Source organism: Pelecanus crispus, chromosome 3 (genome assembly GCF_030463565.1).
Source record: "Pelecanus crispus isolate bPelCri1 chromosome 3, bPelCri1.pri, whole genome shotgun sequence".
NCBI lineage: Eukaryota > Metazoa > Chordata > Aves > Pelecaniformes > Pelecanidae > Pelecanus > Pelecanus crispus.
The window spans coordinates 44,821,649-44,840,238 of record NC_134645.1 but is presented as its reverse complement, the minus strand read 5'-3'; the positions used below and the strand labels follow the sequence as shown (position 1 = coordinate 44,840,238).

Below are 18,590 nucleotides of genomic sequence, written 5' to 3'. Positions count from 1 at the left end.
AAATCTGGAGCAATTATTCAGTGAGCAAGAGAAGAACTAAAGACAGCTTCTGGTTTCACTTCTATCTGTGTAAACCTGAACTCATGCCAGAAATTATGTTGATTGATTGGAGTTGCTTTGAGTTTACCCTGGATATAAGTTTGAGCATGTGTGTCTGAGCTGCATAACAAAAGCTCAGTAAGAAGTTAATTTTGCTCGTTAAATTCTTAACCAACCTCTCAGTTCCTCCTGCCCTTTTATGCAATGTTTTATCAGAGATTGAAAGGTCAGCCAAGTTCTGACTTACCCTTGTTTTCCTCCATAGGGGCATATGGCAAATAGGATGCACACAAGAGGATAAAACTGGGAGGAGAGGAGTAGGTGGCACTGACGCCCCTGGAAATTCAGCCTGCCTTTGGCACAGGGCCGCAGCAGCAATTCCCATCCCACATTTTGAGGGTTGAGCCAGCAGGACTGTGTTTGGGCAGGAAGCGATCAGAGAGGTGTGTGCCTGTGTGCTTTGGCACAGTCCAAGCTGTGAATTGCTCCAGCCTAGGAACCTTCTCTGAACTCATTAGTATAAAAACAGAACAGAAGAGACTTTGTAGGGAGGGAAAGGGTGGGGAAGCCGGAAAGGTAGCAGTTTAGACGGCAATTTCCTAATAACCTTTCCCACACCTACTTTCCCCATACAGGGTCTCATCTAAAGGACCTTGGCATGAAAAACAAGCCCTGGCACAGGGATGGGGAAGGGAGGGGGACATGAGGGGAGGAGAAGGAAAGGAAACGAGGGGTGGGGAATGGGCACTGTGCTGAAACAGCAGATTTTATTGTTATTTATTGTTATATATGGTGATACTAGAAGCTCTGTTTGAGACAGGTATTTGATATACTGTGTATAATCAGAATGTGGAGGTAAATGTGGTACTTGCCCTAGAGGACTTGCAACCTGTCACAGCAAAAAGATGTATCAAGCAGAGGTTTTACAGCTTCAGTTCGCTTTGGTGTTTTCATTTAATTGACTAGATAGTGGAATACAGAGCATACCTATTAACTTTCTAAATGTCACTAGGCTGTAAACACTGTGGGTATGTTAAAAGACAAGCTTAAAAGAAGATGGTGAAATTGTGTGAAAAAGGGTGGGATTCAATGGGGAGAGTTAAAACATGCTCCTTCTAAGAGCAAGTGTGGTAATTCTGGATGCGAAGCAGCCAGGTAGGTACACTTCTTCAGAGAAGAAGCTAGGGATTATAGTGGATCACAAGTGAACATAAGTCACACAGGTTTTGAGGTTTTTTATTTAAAAAGAAAAAAAAAAAGTAATTGTCTTCATGGAATTTATAACCAGGAATGCAGTCTGGAAGATGCGTGAAGTAATCTTTGCACCCAGCATTGGTAAGGTCTCAGCTGGAACATTGTCCCCACATTTGAACAGTGCACTTCAAGAAAGATGTGCTTTGACCGAGGAGAGCCCGGAAGTCAATTAGAAGAGTAATGAGAGGTCCAGAGGACATGACCTCTAAGAAAGACTGAAAGAGCTGGGCTTGTTTAGCCTCAAGAAAGGCGACTGAGGAGGGACATTACAACTGCCTCTAATAGGCTTGAACACTGTTATCAAGAGGAAGGAAAAAATCTGCTCACCATGTCTGTGGTTGATAGGGCCGGAAGTAATAGGCTTAAATTGCAGCAGCAGGGATTTCGATTAGACATGAGCCTGACTATTCAGTTTTCGTCCCCATCCCTCTCATTGGGCTCATTCCAATTCACTGACATGGATGTGCAGCCCATCTTAACAGAAAAAGCAGTGATGATAGTCAACTGTTTACATTACTGTCCTCATATGCCCACCCATATCCACGGAGTTTCCCTCTTGTTCTCCCCATATTGTAGCCCTGCATATAGGAGAATGCATATCTAAGTCATGATCTCTCTCTAAACACCTGTGTGTATTGTTGCATAAACAGGTACTAGTTTTCCTCATTCTTTCTATTTGGCCCAGCAGATTGTTGTCTCATGCATGTCGTTTGCCTGTGAAGGGCAGAAAAATGAACAGCAGATGCTTCTAGTGGCCTGTGGAAGGGGACTGCCACAATAAGGCCTTGCTGGTTGTGTGTACTTATATGCTGTCAAGTCACAGAGAACTTTGAGGAGTAGGAGAGAGACAGGATTTAGCTCTTCTCCAGGAAGCAAAGAAGCAATTAACCAATGATTAAGGATGAAAAAAGGAAGCAGTACAGTGGGGAGTGTGTTTGGGGGTAGGGGGAATGTTTATTGACTTTCTGTGAGATAAATTTCTCTGCCAAAAAGCAGTGCCCTTGATGGATGAAATTCTTACTCCACTGCCGAGCCTTAAGAATGGACAACTTCTGTGTTGGCAGGGTAGAGGAGAAACACATCTTCCAGTACTTAAACGTGACGTGCTTTCTGTCTTGTACTGTTATGTCTGAGAATCAAGAGATTTGGGCGCCTAGTACTGAAGGGGTTTTAAAGCCGCAACTTTTTGAAAAAGCAAGAAGGAAAAAGAGTACAATGGGAATCACAGCCTTTTCTTTGCCTGCCTTACAGTCAGATCTGTGGCAATAGCTGAAATGTCAACATTGCTTCCTATACCAGCAGGCTGTGAGAGCCACTCATATGTGCACAGTGGTTTCATTATGCACAAATGTAACGATAAAACATTGTAGGTATGGGCAGATGTTATGTGATATGTCTTATGTATATAGTTCTTGTGTATGTAAGGTGTGAGTGGCATACATATCTACACATACACATACTACGTGTATGCAAATGCATGGAAACCCAATGATGTTTTGCAGTGATCCACCTAATACTTGTTAATTGGGAAACTGATCAAAATGTTACTTCTCAGCCTCATATGATGTGTTGTTTCTGTGTGCTTTACAAAGGCTGCTTTTAATTCCAGGGGTTAGGATGAGATGGAAGAGCTTGAGGGGAGGGAAGAGTTTGTTTTGGGGGTTGTTTTGCTTTTTCTTTGTGGGCTATCAGTGGACGTGGGACATATATCAGGTGCCCAAGTGGGAACTTTTAACCAATGTGCTGTATCTAGAGATGTGCTAGCAGTGTGGGTGGGGTGGTAGTGCTGTTGCCTGTTGAAAGAGCATCTGCCATCAAGCTCTACTGTGGGTACAGCCATGCAATTGTGCCAGGCACAGCCCTGAGAAGTTAGGGATGGGAACTGGTTGTTGTCTAGAGACAGAGGCTCTGTTTCACTCCTCTCGGTGCCTGCCTCAATCACACTCCAGTGTCTGCAGTTGCATGTTAGGTAAAGCCTGTGAAATATTTTTCTCTTCTAGGGAGCTTTGCTGAGCAGTACTTTTTTTGCACTGCTCATTGCTCCAGTTTTCACATGAGTGTAGGCAGTTTGTGCAGTCGAATGAATCTCATTCACTGACAGTTCGGACAGGCAGTCTTTCAGAATGCCTTATCGACCTCCTCAGTATTGGAAATGCGCACTCTTCCAGCGGGCTGCCTCTTACATATCAGCCTGGTGAGCTGGATTGAACAAAGCAATGGAAGGAAAACCGTAGGGGAACAATCCTATGCTGTCCCCTGGAGGTGGACACAGTGATTAAATAGGGAAGGTTTATCTCTTCTACATAAAGGATTCGCAAGCTTTTTGTAAAGAGACTGACATCTGAAGAAGACTGATGCTTTTTATTCACTCATTGCAGTTATTTCTGAAGCAGCTTTTTGGACAGCTGCCTGTGAACCTGTGATGAGAGTGTCTCTGCTCCTCCCCAACCTCCCTCCATGGTGGGGAGAGGCACAGCTTGAATGTGAGCCACCAGACTAACCTGTTTGTTATTTGCCAACAGAATCTGACATAGGCAGCATGAACTGAAAAATAAAGGTTCCTGGGACTGTTGTTAATGTAAAAGTGTAGCTTTCAGGCAATACAAGTCACATGTTAGCAATGTGGTCGTACTCAGTTCACTTGTTAAAGCTATAATAGTTATGCTGGATTGGATTCTCTATTGCAAAGGCTTGTAGCATGCTGCTGACAACCTCCTTCCTGATCTCTTTCCACTGCTTCCTTTTCCTCTGCAGTCCCAGACATGTCAGTGCCATTTATCTCATGTCAGCTGAAGTTGTACTTCAGCATTGATTAACCAACCATCAACTATTCCCTCAAAGTGATTACATGTGAACATGAACCTTCTCTGGTGCCTGCCAGTGGATGCTGGATGGGATCCCATGGTGTGTCATAATCACTGTTTACTTTGTACAAGATTTAAAGAAATTCATCCAGGGCATAAGGCTGTCAGCAGTGCTACGCCACTTCGGAGCATCAGTGGAACTGGAATATGGCCCTTTTGGAAACATGGTGACAGATGTCTATATAAATGACCTTGGGGAACCTGAAGCAACAAGTATCATACTGTACAGGGAATTTATTATACTGGCAACAGTGTATTATACTTAATTTTGTAACTTGGGTGGGTTTGATGCTATTAAGAGACTGAGATAGAATGATTGATGAGGTGGATAAGGGAGAGTGCATTCATGTATGACCGGAAAAAAGGGTCAAGGGGAATGAGAAGAAGATTGGGGGGGGGAGAAAAGGTAGGTGTGTGCAACAGAAAGGAAGAAAGAAGGAATGGGGATGTGAACAGGAAGCAAGATAAGAGCGATGCATTTAACTAAAATTCCTACAGTGCAAAGTCATAATGTAAAAATGAACGTACCCTTGGAACCTAAATTTTTGAAGTGAATATGCAAGCAAATTATTAAAATAAGAAGTCTCCAAATCATGGAGGTTTTCTAGAGTATGTAAAGGCATCCTCATATAATTCCTACTTTCTCAGTTTTGTTCTCTGTTGGATGACTCACAAAGAACCTTTAAGAATAATGCTGGTGTGGCTGAGCAAAAAATATTTGCAAATACCAATTCTATCCCCATCTTGAAAGGGACATAACTGACCTGCATCATAGAATCAGCCAGTTTTTTGAAGCAGGGAGTTGGGAAGTGTTTGACCATCTACAGAGTTTGCTCTGTGGCTTTGTACTTGCAGGGCTTTTGCACAGCCCTATGAAGCTTTTGGTGCTGGTCATAGGTCAGAAAACTACTGGTCTCACCCATTCTGGAAGTTCTTAAGTTTCCATTTTGAGTTTAACAAGGGAGAGTAAAGCTTAACCTTTCTGGGGAGCTTTGCCAGTTTGTGCCATCTGAAGATTTGGTTCCCATGGTGCCTGTTGATCCTGAGACCTGGCTGTCCTTTTGCTTGAGCACCCATCCACTGCTAAAGAACCAAACAGCGCAATAGAGCCATAATTGGACAGACAAAATAGGCATCTCTGAACAGCAGAAGTGATGAAGCCTATTTGCCAATGTATTGCATCTTAGTGTTAGATTCTGTGGTGTAAAATAAAGATTGATTTAATGCCAAAGCTGTTCCTTCTGGGGATGCTAAGAGGATTTCATTCTTTAATAATTCTTTAATAATTTCCTTAATATGTTTGTAGGCAGAAATAAACATTTAAAAAATGGGAATATGCTTTTAGATGTCATTAACTTCTCTCAGTCATTAAAAAAAAAAACATTAAATGTGAAACACAGGCCTGGGGTGGATGCCCATAGAAAGGATGTCCTTTCAAGAGCACTGTAAGTAAGAGAGACTGCTACAGACAAAAATTAAAAGTGTAACTCTATCTGTAGCTGAAACTGTAAGGAATTGATGAAACAATACAGGTATCCACATAAGAAAATAAGCAAAATCTCCTCTCCCTCCTGGCAAAATATGCGTTGTACCCATATTAATCAACTTATTGCCTGCAGTAAAAAAAATACATCATGTCAGAATTCTGTGCTTCATCATCCTGGAAATGCTATGCATGATTCATTAAACTTTTATGAAGACAAAACAAAACCAAAACACAAACAACAACAACAACAAAAAACCAACCCCACCAGCCTCTGAAGGTTCGTTGGTTGGTTGTTTTGGGTTGTTGGTTTTTGTCTTTTACAAAATGAAGCAGCTGTCTTACCTTAAGTCATAGAATCATAGAATCGTTTAGGTTGGAAAAGACCTTTAAGATCATCCAGTCCAACCATTAACAAGTCAGTGGGAAGCTCTGTGGTGACCATGAAGTCCGGCAGCCAGTGGAACTGGGACAAGTAGAATGAGAAACTGGAACTGAGGAAATCTCCTGTGAGTGTCCAGATATCCCTGGAGAATCAAGTTTGGGGCTCTTGGTCTCCAGCATTCTGACCTGAAGCTAAGAGGTGCTGGAGCCCCGAAGCCCTGATACTCTGTGTACTTACAGTCTTGAGGTTTCCATCCTACCCCTGCTGTGGCTTCAGCACTGATATGTTGAAAATGGGAAGTCTCATTGTGTCTTTGAATATCTTACTGAGTTTGCCTTTCAAACTATTTCAAGTTTTCCCCATTTTAAATTCCAAAATTCCTATGGACTGTATGTCTTCTCGCAAGGCCAGGTGAAGTAGACTGGTGAAGGAGCAGCTATCCTGTGACTCTGTTCCACCTGTCCACAGATCACTAAATGGTGGAGATGCAATACACATTTCAGTACAGAGATGTTGGTAGGCATTACAGGTTCTCCTTTAGAGAGGTAGGCACATTGGTAGGCGTTAAAGGTTCTCTTTTGGTGGTTCTCTTTCTAAGTGAACCACTCTTCTACATTCCCAAAATATTGCTTTTTTTCTGTATTAATTTCATTTCACATCACTAAGAAAAGTGCTGCCCAGTCTAGGTGATAAATGCTTTTCTGTCCAGCTCTTCCAGGGCTTTGAGTGCTATCATTATCGAGCTGATGGCTACCCAGTATCAAATCCAGCTTTCACACTTTGATGAATGTTCCCAAAAACAAGTGACATAATGTGGTTTTAAATCCCACAAAATACTGGTTTTATGTTTCCTACCCATTCCTCCTTCTTGTTCCCTTTCTTTCTCTCTGTCTCTTATTTCCTTGGGTTGTAGCCATTTTGAATAGAGGCCATCTTCCCTTTTGGCCTGAGAACTGGACTGGAAATATTTGAACCTCAAATCCAGCTCCAGTACATTTTAAATGTTTTATCACTGAAATTCAATCTGTGTAAGTAAAAAAAAAATATGCCCACATGAAAGTGAAATGAACTGAAAGTATCCCTCTCTCAGTAAATCAAATAGGAAATAGATAAAGGAGAGAAATGTAAGGAAAATTAACTGGAGGTACTTTACATCTCCCTCAGGCCAGCCTGGCAAATGTCTTTTTAATCGGTGTTTCATGAGAACACTTGCAACTTCAAGTATTTTTAAGAGCTAGGAGGCTGAGCTCCATTGTGCAGGGTCATGCTGGCATGAATTGCTGGAACTGAGCCCCTCATCCAAGGCATAGAAGAGGAGTTATTACATTTCTTTTGGGAAACCGGCACAGGTGATGAAGGAGGGCGTTTTCCCCGCTTTGTTCTGACTGACCCTTTTTTCTTACCCTTTACATTTGCTCCCTGGGCGTTCAGTCACATCAGCTTCCCTAGCCTGGCTCCAACCCCAGTCCTGATGACTGCATTCAGAGTTTGTAGTTATTCCCCTTTCCTGCCAACCTTTGCAATTCCTTTCTCCTTCAATAGCTGCTTGCTATCACTGAGCTAACTCTAGGGTCTGAAGTTCTGCATACTGGTAGATCTGCCTCTGTCGTTGGGTCAGAATGACCTATTCATGGACCAAATTACCCTTCTGAAATTTATTCTTCCTGTTGTTCCTCCCGCTTCCCTCTAAGGCAGCAAGTTTCCTTATGTGCTGTTTGTTAGGATCCTGAGTCAGAATAGGAAAACAGTCTGCCTGATCCAGGATCTTCTTTCTTAGCTAGATCCAGGGGTTTCCTGTGCAGTCACAGTGGTCTTCCGATCTTCTGTAGAAAGGGGGTGGGGATGGGAGAGGTGAGATGATTTGGAGACTTCCAGAAGAAGGGTTCATGTCTCTTGTATTTTACAGGGAATTCTTGGTTCTTTATAGGGTGGGGTTTGATTAATGGTATAGGTAGGGGAGGGCATGTAGGCCTCTTCAGTTACTCCCTCTCCTTTCTTCCCCTTAGTGAAGAAGCACACTTGCTGAAGACTAACTTCAGGAAAGGGTGTTGAAGAGCTTGACTGCTGCTTTGTGTTCTGGAGAAAGTGTCTCTTTCCCTGCTGAATATTCATGCTTGCTACCTGCCCATCTGACCTGGGGGTTAGAACCCAGCATTTTGTCTCCTAAGGAAGGCAAACACTAGCTGTTTCCAAAGGAAGGGTAGTCCATCCTCCATGTGCTATTTTCCAGTCAGGTGTTTTGGGTCTGCCTCTGGTGATCACATTATGCCTGGAACCCTGAGCAGTTTCCTTGTTACCATGTTACCTGAGCTAATGTGATGACTTCTAATGTTATTCTGGCTTAATCTACCCTCCTGAGTCACAACAAAGTAGGGTGTGGATGCACTTTGTTCCCACTGGATCTTCCATCCTTTCAAACTACCTTTCTAGGCTTCTGTCCTGAAAAATATGTCATGCTATCAGGATGAAAATTGCATGACTTGGAAGATGTATATTCTTATTGTCCCATTGAAGGCAGAGTGCCTTTTATGTTCCTGATACTAGCAGTGTCCATGGCAGTGTCTAGAAGCCGTTAAGTGTCAGCATCCTGCCCTCTGTGTGGTTTTAGTCAATAGGAATGTTCTTTTGACAAAAAGGTTGTCTTGAACTATATTGGTTGAGATCATCATTCAGTTTTGTGCACAACTTCTGGGAAGAGCTTTTGCTGCTTGTCTGATCTGCCACCAGACTCCAGAAAGAGCATTATGTATTAGAAAACCAAGTTAGTTGCTCTTTATTTAAAAAAAAAAGGGGGGGGGGGGGAGGAAAAAAAAAAAAGCTAAGATCATTAAGCAGTTCAATAAAACAGTCATTTTTTTTCTAAGAATTTAGCTGAGCGCAGCCAGCTCATTTGAGATGTGTATTCTGGCCTCTTTGGTGGTTCTTCCAAACCTGGCATTTCTGATTCCCTGTCTGCCCCTCCTTTCCCTCCCACGTGCTTGACCTCCAACAGCATTCCTTCGTTTGTCTTAAGACCTTACATGTCATTTCACTCTCCCTCTCCCCCCAAGAATGTGATCCTGGCCTGAGCTTTCCAATTGTGTGTAGCAAGGATAAAGCTCCTTGCCTCGCTTGGCTGCCCCCTTGTTTGGAAACTCACCCTAAACATTTCCACATGGTTTGCACTCTTTTTGCACAGCTAAAATTTTGTTGGTTTTTATTTTCCTTTAAGCTTTTTCTTGTTTAAAAAAGCCCTCCAGCTTCTTCTACCTTGGGCTGCTGGCACTGACCTCACCTTGTTACTGTTTGCATTTCTTTTGTACCTTTTTGCAGCTGAAATCTCTATGGGCTTTTAAATCTGTCAGCAGCCGCTACCAGGCTCAGTGTGCAATTTAGCTCACTGTTTTCACAAGTTTCCCAGCCCTGAATGCTTTCCAAATGAGCCATTGTTGGGCTGAGTTAAAGAGGTATTGTCTCTGCTTGGGCTAGGTTAGTGTGGGTGCCAGAATCTGCATGTGCAGCGTTCTTAGTGCTGCAGTGTCATCTTGATATTGGACCCCTGGACACTTCCTTCTCCAAACACTTTCAAATATATAGGAAACAGAAAACCCTGCCAAAACTGATTCATTGAAACATTATTGGAAGCTTGTCTTTATATTTCTGAAACTCATTTAGACATCTTCATCTGTCCCTGCTCATGCAGACTGCTTGCTAGGAAGACCATTCCTATTTGTTTAATTCCCAATAGCACCTGAAACTGGCAGCTGTGTTTGGAGCCCTGTTCTGGTCAACGCTGAATAAACAGAGTAAGCAGCAGTCTCTGCTTTGGTGATTTGAGAGACATGTTGTATAGGAAGAGTCTAATGTTATCCACCTTTTACAGAAGAGAAACTGAAGCTGGGGAATTCAGTGGTGTATCCAGAGGGAGCTTGTGACAGAGTTGGGAGTTAGTTCCAGATCGCAGCATTATCCTTCATTTCACCAATGTAAGGTTGGCTAGGCTCTAAAACGGTGTGTTCCACTGAACTCACTTTTCTTAACAGAGACTGAATTTGCTGGTCTGCTCAAATTGATGCAACACTGTGTGGAGATGTCCTTTATGTCTGAAATGCTGGTTGTCTTTTGCTGGGGACTGTGTGGTTCAGAGGACAAACGTGGACAAACTTTTCAACCTGTAGGTTGCTGTTGACATTACAGCCACTAGACAACTGTCTTGTGACCTTTGTTTAAAAGATGCAGTGATTTCACTGTTCTCCTTCTATGGAAGACCAAGCTGGTACTGCAGGCCAGGAAAAAGGTGTATTGAATTTTTATCCTTTCTCTAAGAGTCGTAAGGTGTGTCTGTGTCACATAAGCCAGTGCTTTGAGTTTTTCACTTCATGCCTTTCATGTGATCTTTCCCATCCTTGACTAATCATTAGCAATGGAAATTTGACATGGGAGTTGTTCAGGCTGCCTCTCTTCATGGGTTCTGCTCTGACAGGGAGAACTTGCAGCAGCAAGGTAAAAATTATGAAACCAATATTCTTTGGAGTCTTTGGGAGTCACTAAGCCCTCTGCCTTTTCATTGAAGGCCAGTCAACGTACCTGGTACAGATTCCTCTCAGCCTATTAGAAGTTACTAATGCAGCTGTTAACTGTTTTTGTTTTTTTTTTTTCTGGTGTCTCCCTCAATCTCCAGGATGAATTGGATCTCACAGACAAGAACAGAGAGGCTATGTTTGCACTCCCTCCAGAGAAGAAATGGCAGATTTACTGCAGCAAAAAGAAGGTACTACTGTTGTCCTGATTGAAGTAGCTCACCAATAAATTCTGTGTGCATGTACATAATTACTGATATACAACTAGTTTTAAACTACGTGTTTATATACTGTTTACTCAAGAACATGATTAAGTGATGTGAGGATTTTTATCAGCATGAATATGGCACAATTTTCTTACAAGTAGTGTATGCATGTGTGATTTCTGAAGAGAATGATAACAAGTTAAAATTATACGTGGTCCCATTTTGAATCTTTTACATGTTTGGTTTTGGGTTTGTTTTTTTTTTTCTTTGAGCTGGAAGAAAAGCTATCATGGAAATGTTTGAAGGGATTTTTAAAAACTTTTGTTGGTTGCTTAGAATAGAAAAGGTCTTACTGGAATCTTTCAGCATGTCTTCAAATATCTGTAAAGTATATAACAGTAGTGATGTCTTAAAACTTGGTAGTTCAAGGTCTTCCAGAGCTTATAGGAAATGTTCTATATTGCACTGGGAAGTGAGGAAGACCTGCTCCTTTCGATTTCTATGTAACGCTTCTCCATTCAAGGTCTTCAAATTTCTGACAAACCAGTGAGAGGGGCAGTAAATTAGAAGCTGGTGTATGACACTGGGTATTTTGTCACTGGCAGAATGATGGCCAAGTGAATTGACAAGTTGTGTCACTTTTGTGAAACTTGTAAAAGAGGAATTCCTACAGGAGTGGTGTGGTGGGAAAGTTTTGCTGCTCTAGGAAGGAAACAGTCAGAAACAAAGATAGACCCAATAGCATGTATTCATTAACAATAAATGTTAGAAAAGAAAGGTGTGGTGAGTTTGTTGGTTAGTTTTATTTCACAAATGTGCAAGACATGCTCTGAGAGCATCAGTCTTTATATGTAAGTCTGTATAACAGAAGCTGAAAGAGGAGGTTTAGATTTCAATACTGAAGATGTCAGATTGAAACCCTGATGATAGTCCTGAGGTTGTGTCTGTTGCCTTTCTTTCCTCCAGGTGGCAGGGGAAAGTACCTTTCTTACCAGGTAGTTAAAGAAAACCTCAGTCAAACCAATCAGATGGGTGCTTTGCATGTGTGTTGCTTTTGGTTGAAATGCATCACACAGGGAAGTTAATAGCAACAAATTAGTTACAGTGCCTCTGAGCTAGCAATAGTTCAGGAAGTGCGTTAAGAGCAGTCTAAGCTCAGTTGTCTTTGGTGCTCTCTCCATTCTTCTTCCTGCTGGTATACAGAGCTTACAAGTGGAGGGAAGGTGCAGGCTGCTGTGATTAATGTCTGCTTTACATTTTTGCTGGCCGATTCAGCTGGCTTTTTCAGCTCTGGTTGGAGAGGTTCTATTTGTAGCTGTCTTAGAGAACCACACATTCCACCTCCCGGACCAGTCAGCCTTGGCAAGAAGATTCAGGCTTTAATGTATTTAATATGTTGGTTGGATTCACTATGTTACACTTTTTTTTTTTTTTTTTTTTTCAAAGCAGTGGATTTGATATAAGAACCTTGAAGACCTCCAGAGTTAAAGGAGCTGCATACTGGAAAATCTTTATAATGCATTTATAGTGCAACCTCAGTTAGCTGAACTCCAGCTATCCAAAATGATGTGCTAACTGGAACAGAATACTGTTGCCAGATGTCTATTCATTACATTGTAGATACTTTCAATTACTTGAAACCTTAACTGTCCAATGTTATTCATGGTTTTCCTCACAGGCAGTCAGATGATCAGTGATGACATATCTCTCTCCCGGGCCTACTACCTAATCCACCTATCATCATTGTTTTACAGTGACGGAGAAGCTTGTTGCAGGCTTCCCTTTAGATGAAAGCTGTCTTTTCCCTGAAGAATTTGTAAACTAATTTTAGCCACAAAGGGCCCAATTCCTCACTTGGCAGAATGCTGTCAGCCATCCAGGACAAGCCCCTGGGGAGCTCTGTCTTGCTGATGTTGGGTTGTTTGACTTTCCTGGGAAGTGAGGGCTCTACGCTTTGTAACATGGCGAGTGAAAACACTATGAATGAGAAGGTCAAGAAGTGCAGGTTGAGGCGACTGTTCACAGTCGTTAATCTCAGATGCCTTTTCTAGTCTAAAAGTAACAGAAGGTCAGAGCTTCCTGATTTACTCCAAAGGTGGCGAGATTAGTGGACTGTCTTAAGTAAACAAATGTCACTTGCAAAAATGAAGATCAGTCATTGTCCATTTATCTTGTCAGTTAGACTTTGGATATAATCTTCTACAGTACTTGTTTCCAATGTGGTAGCAGAAAGTCACTATCGCATCAAAAAACTCATTCTGCCTGTTTCTGGTACCAACCCTTTCTGAAGAAATGAGGGAAGACATGTATGTCTGTGCATTTAAAGTTATATGCCAGGGGCACAGCTTGCCAGTTAACATTTCACAGTACTCAAAGGAGTTCTAATTCTGTGAGTTGTGGGTGATATCTACAGAGGAGCGTTCACACCGTATTGTACAGCCATGCTTGCTTTGGTCACTTTTGGCCATTCTAGGCTTTTATCTGAAACCATTAGTACTAAAAACTGTTGTGAATGGGTGATTTAGATCACTTAAAGAACCACTGTCAAAGGTGTTAGCAAAAGTGGTTTTAATATGATGTTGTAGAAGTGTGACTTAACAAAGTTCGATAGCAAGGTTCACTCTATTACTGTACCACACAATCACTTCAACAGCGATTCAAAACTACCAAGGCACAAATCAAAGTTACCATGCTACAAGGTTATGTGTGATACCAGTCGCTTACCAAAGATCTGCTGTTGGTAAAAGGTCTCTCTGCGAGATGGCAGCATGTGGTCCTTCGGTTCAAGTATCGGCCCCAACCCCAGTAAAAATTGGGAGGCTACAGTATGTGTACTCCGCGCAGCCCCTGTACTCCCTGACTCAAAAATCACCCATGTCTGGCAGTATCCAATTTCTGCTGCAGCATGAACTGGAATTTCTGAAGTAATAGCAGATTTGGAAAAATGACACATTATTTGCAGAACCCATTCCCCATAAAAACAAATCAGCAATGATTTGACCTAAAGGAGTAGCTTCAGCTAGCAGTTACAGCGAATGCTTCACTCTCATTTGTGGAGTAGCTATTTGCAAGGAATAAAGGCTGCTCTGTTGCAAAATGTTCATGTGTTCTCAGTCTCAGCTGTCCTCTACCTTGCCATTAATCAGTACAGAGGGGACAATGAAAGATGCAGTTGTCTTAATTTGCATCAGAAGAATCATTAATCAGTCACCACTGATGGCACCCTGACCCCGTACCCAACACCAGTACTACATGTTTTAGATTGCCTTTCTCTGATACCATATTGAGTTATAAGTAAAGCCATATGTAGACAGAATGCAAATGATGACATCCTCCCACAGTTTAGGTACTTTATTCCAATTTTGTTTAGGATAGCTTTCATGTCTCACTATCAGCTGACATTTAGACTTACATAAAACATATAATCCACTTCTGTAATTCCTTCCTGTAAAATTATCTCTAGATTTCCTACTAGTTATATGTTTTGCAGGAATTAGATCAAGCACTAGACCATGCTTTCAGATATATTTATTTGTAAATGGTAAAATTTCTGATATCAAGGTTTAAGAAACTGCTGTTACTCAGTGCTTTTTTTACCAGGAGCTGGTACTAAAGTACATAATCTCATTAAATACTGATCAAATAATGATATGGAAAGAAAAAGGTGTCAGCTCAATTATTTCGCCTGTAAATGAGCTCATATTGGGATCCCAAAAAGGGTACAGAATGGAGGTATTGCACTGCTTCGGCACACATTGCTTTGGATGCAGTCTGTGTTTCTAAGAATGAGACCTCATTGTGCAGGCAATAGCTTATTGCCTTCTGTACAATCCTAGAAGCTATTACTGTTGGAAAGCAAGTCAAGTTGTTTTCTTTTTATGGCCTTTCCTGCCTCCAGAGACTAATTTGTAAGCCTTCAATGGAGCAGATTTTAGTAGGAAGCACATACATTTTGCAGAGTTGAACAAGTTAGGGTTTTTTTTTAGTTCTGTGTTTCTTTGAGGGGAAAAAATGGTAGCAAATCCCTTTCCAAAGTACAGTCAAACTAGACTAGCTGTATCATACAGCTTCTCTCCAAACAAAAAAAAACAACAAAAAGCTCAATCCTAGTAACTATGTTGAGCTTTCCTAGATTTTTGGAGTTATTTTGTACTCTTCTGATTTTAGTTGTACCCTAGAATAGCTGCTTTGAGTTGATTGTGCTTTACCTAATCAAGTGAGATTATTGAAACTCAAGTAGTGAAGCAATAATCAGCACACTGCAACTTTCCGGAAAGAGGCATTTATGGCATCTGAAAAAAGAGTACATGCTTATAATCCTTAAATTGATTATAATTTTTCTATTATGGGAAACAGATCTAGAAAAAGGCTTCTCCACAACAGCAAAATAGACTTTAAAAAATCTGAGGAAAATTTTTCTGAACCATACACTGTAACAGCCAATATGCAGAAAAGAGAATTTACTTATGATTCCATCCCCTGCGATTATTTTTTTAATATCTGTCAATTATATTTTTCATCTACCTGATGAATATAAAAACTAGTAAACTGAATATGAGGAGTCAGGAAACTCCTTGGTTTTAAAAGTCTTTGATCTAAATTGTTGTATAATTTCAAAGAACTTGTCATTAATATGCTTATATATAAATGCATTTCTCTCTACCTGAAAGAAAGAGTAGCAAAGTTAGGAAACTTTGTGGCAATGTTCTGGCCATGCCATCCTCACAACTTTTCCCTGCACTACATACACATCTTGGCTGCATACAACTTCCCCTTCCCCCCCCTCCCCCTTTTCCCCCCCACTTTTTCCCCCTTTTAAGTTACAATCTTAAAAATCTGAATATATTTTCAGTTTAAGCACTGTTCATTCTTTTTCCTTGCTTCCACATATCTGTCTTGTAAGGTATTCTTGTAGGAACGGATTTTGTGATGAAGTCTCCAGACTTGGCAGAGCTCACTGCAAGGAGCAAGAAGGATGTAGTGGAAGGCACTTTTGTGCATTACACAATCACTAAGGAGTCCAAGTCCTTTGGACTGAGGTTGCAGATCAGTGCTGAAACAAATGAAGCTGCAGTCCAGGTGCAGAGTGCCCCAGATGCCCTTCTAGAGAAGGTTTATGCCTCTCCCACAAAGCAGCAGCAAATACTGCTGCATCACCTTATGTTCAATTCCCTTTTCCTAACATGAGGGGCTGCGTCTAGCCCTACATTAGGCTTCAGGATGCCCTGGGAAACCCTAGCCCTAGTCAGACTTTAACTTTTAGTAGTTTTACTGCAGCCTTTTTATACCATTTGCAGCTCAATTTCACAAAGTCCCACTTTGGTCCCATGCTGGTTGTCTAACATTAATGAAGATAATGTCTACATGCCAGGTTTTGGGTTTTTTTCTTTCTCTGAGAGTTGCTCTTTGAGCTTTGCCCTTGAGGTTTGCATTGTTAGCAAAATGTCAGCATAAAAAGTACAGGAGAAGGACTTGGGGGTACTGGTGGATGAAAAGCTGGACATGAGCCGGCAATGTGTGCTTGCAGCCCAGAAAGCCAACCGTATCCTGGGCCGCATCAAAAGAAGCATGGCCAGCAGGTCAAGGGAGGTGATTCTGCCTCTCTCCTCTGCTCTGGTGAGACCTCACCTGGAGCACTGTGTCCAGCTCTGGGGCCCTCAGCACAAGAAGGACATGGACCTGCTGGAGCAGGTCCAGAAGAGGGCCCCAAAAATGATCTGAGGGCTGGAGCACCTCTCCTATGAGGCCAGGCTGAGAGAGTTGGGGTTGTTCAGCCTAGAGAAGAGAAGGCTGCAAGGAGACCTGATTGCGACCTTCCAGTACTTAAAGGGGGCCTACAGGAAAGATGGGGAGAATCTTTTTAACAAGGCCTGTTGTGACAGGACAAGGAATAACGGGTTTAAACTAAAGAAGAATAGATTTAGACTAGACATTAGAAAGAATTTTTTACAATGAGGGTGATGAAGCACTGGAGCAGGTTGCTCAGAGAGGTAGTGGAGGCCCCATCCCTGGCAACATTCAAGGTCAGGTTGGATGGGGCTCTGAGCAACCTGATCTGGTTAAAGCTGTCCCTGCTCACTGCAGGGGCGTTGGGCTAGATGACCTCTAAAGGTCCCTTCCAACCCAAAGCATTCTATGATTCTATGATAGCTTGATATTGTGCAGCTGGATACAGAGTAAGATACTTCTGTCCTCCACCCCCATGCTCACGCCTGCCTTCAGACTCCTGCAGAGCTCTAAGCAAAATTTCCAATCCAAAACCAGGCTGTATTACTGCTATAAACCCTGCTTGAAATCCAGCTACAGTTCCATCTTCCAGAGAGTGCATTTTCACCCTATACGTTGGATTCATCCTCCTGTTAAAACTATAAATGTAAAAATTAATTCATACGTATAATATAAATTCATACATATGTGTGTGTGTTTATAAAAAAATATATGAAATCTGCTGGAGGAATCTAAGCTGGTTTTGCAGCTTAGCCTACCTTAGCCTGCCAGGGATGAAGCAGAAGATGCATGCAAATATAAAACCTGGAATCCTCCTTGCCTTTGGGGAAAACTTTCCAAAGTGAGTGAAAGTTCCTGCACCTACTGTTTGTTCTTGGGTTGCTCTCTTCTGTGTTTTTGCACTGTAAAGTATAGTTTCAGCTTGGTTAAGATGGAGAGGCAGTTATTTCTCAGCTAAAGTGAACTGGCAAGGCTTCTCTTCCAAAACCTTGAGGTCTTTTCTGTGCATTTAAGTCTTCATATGGAGGCTCTAAGAGCAGGAGGCTGCATTACATCTGTTGTATTTAGGTAGGAGTTCTGCAATTCTGGCTACAGGAAAGTGTTCATTTCTTCAGTTTCCTACTTTAAAGTAGGATATATACATGGAGATATTCAGAGGAAGATAGATATTCCCTAAAGAAGAGAGAAAATGGATCTTCATCTGGTCTCATTTAGTGATACAATGTACCAGATGAAAATCACACCATTGTGTTGTCTGAGTGTGGGTTTTTGGTTTTGTATTGTCTGATCCGAGCCCTTTGGGGTTCATCCTTTCTGTGTGAAGAGTGCCAAACACGTGGTTGTCTCATAATAAATGAAGTGGGTGGTTTGAAGTTGTATTGTTTTCAATTCTATCTTCTTGCAGTATTTTTTCCTCTTTGAAATACTCTTAGAGTCTGTTATTTATTTGGGATATTAAACTGTTTTGGTTATGGATTTATAGCTGTAAGGAGCATTTAACGTGTCCCTTATAAGTTCCTTTCTTTAGAGTTGTTATTCCGCACGCTGTATCTGGGAGCAGCAGACATGAACACACAAGATGATTTGCTGCAGTATTTGAGAAGCCATTTGTAAGGAATCCCAGTTTGGCGAGGCTTGGATGTGACTTCATGAGAGCTTTTCTCCCAGCTTTGCATGAAGTGTTTAGGGGGAGTGTGGATGGGTGTGTGGGTGGGTGCTTCTATTCTCTCTTCCCCTGGGAAGTCTGAAAAATGCACAGTAACCCTTACAGCACATGTGGTAGCCTAAAAGCAAAGGCAGTTGGTAGACAGTAGGAGGCTGAAGAAGCTGTGTGGGACTTGGAGTGCTTAGTGCAAGAATATTGCTGGCTAAACGATGAGGTTATCTGATCACCACAGGCCAAAGCCCACCCTGTACATTGGAGCTGGAGAATTAAAGTCTGTGGTGCATCAGAAAATTGTTTCTCTTCCTACCAATACTTTAGAAGTTTGTGGCAGGAGTTCAACTCTTCAGTCAACACTTTAAGTTAATTCAGTATTCAAACCTAGGTAATGACCTGAACAACCTGGTCTA

General features: G+C 41.8%; 1 protein-coding gene across 1 annotated transcript in view; it reads left to right on the top strand.

Annotated features, from left to right (window-relative positions):
- DAAM2 (dishevelled associated activator of morphogenesis 2) overlaps positions 1-18,590 on the top strand; it is a 188,660-nt gene that overhangs the window by 76,433 nt on the left and 93,637 nt on the right. The window contains 1 exon segment of the mRNA XM_075707404.1: positions 10,686-10,775. Within this exon segment, the coding sequence (XP_075563519.1) occupies positions 10,686-10,775 (90 nt within the window).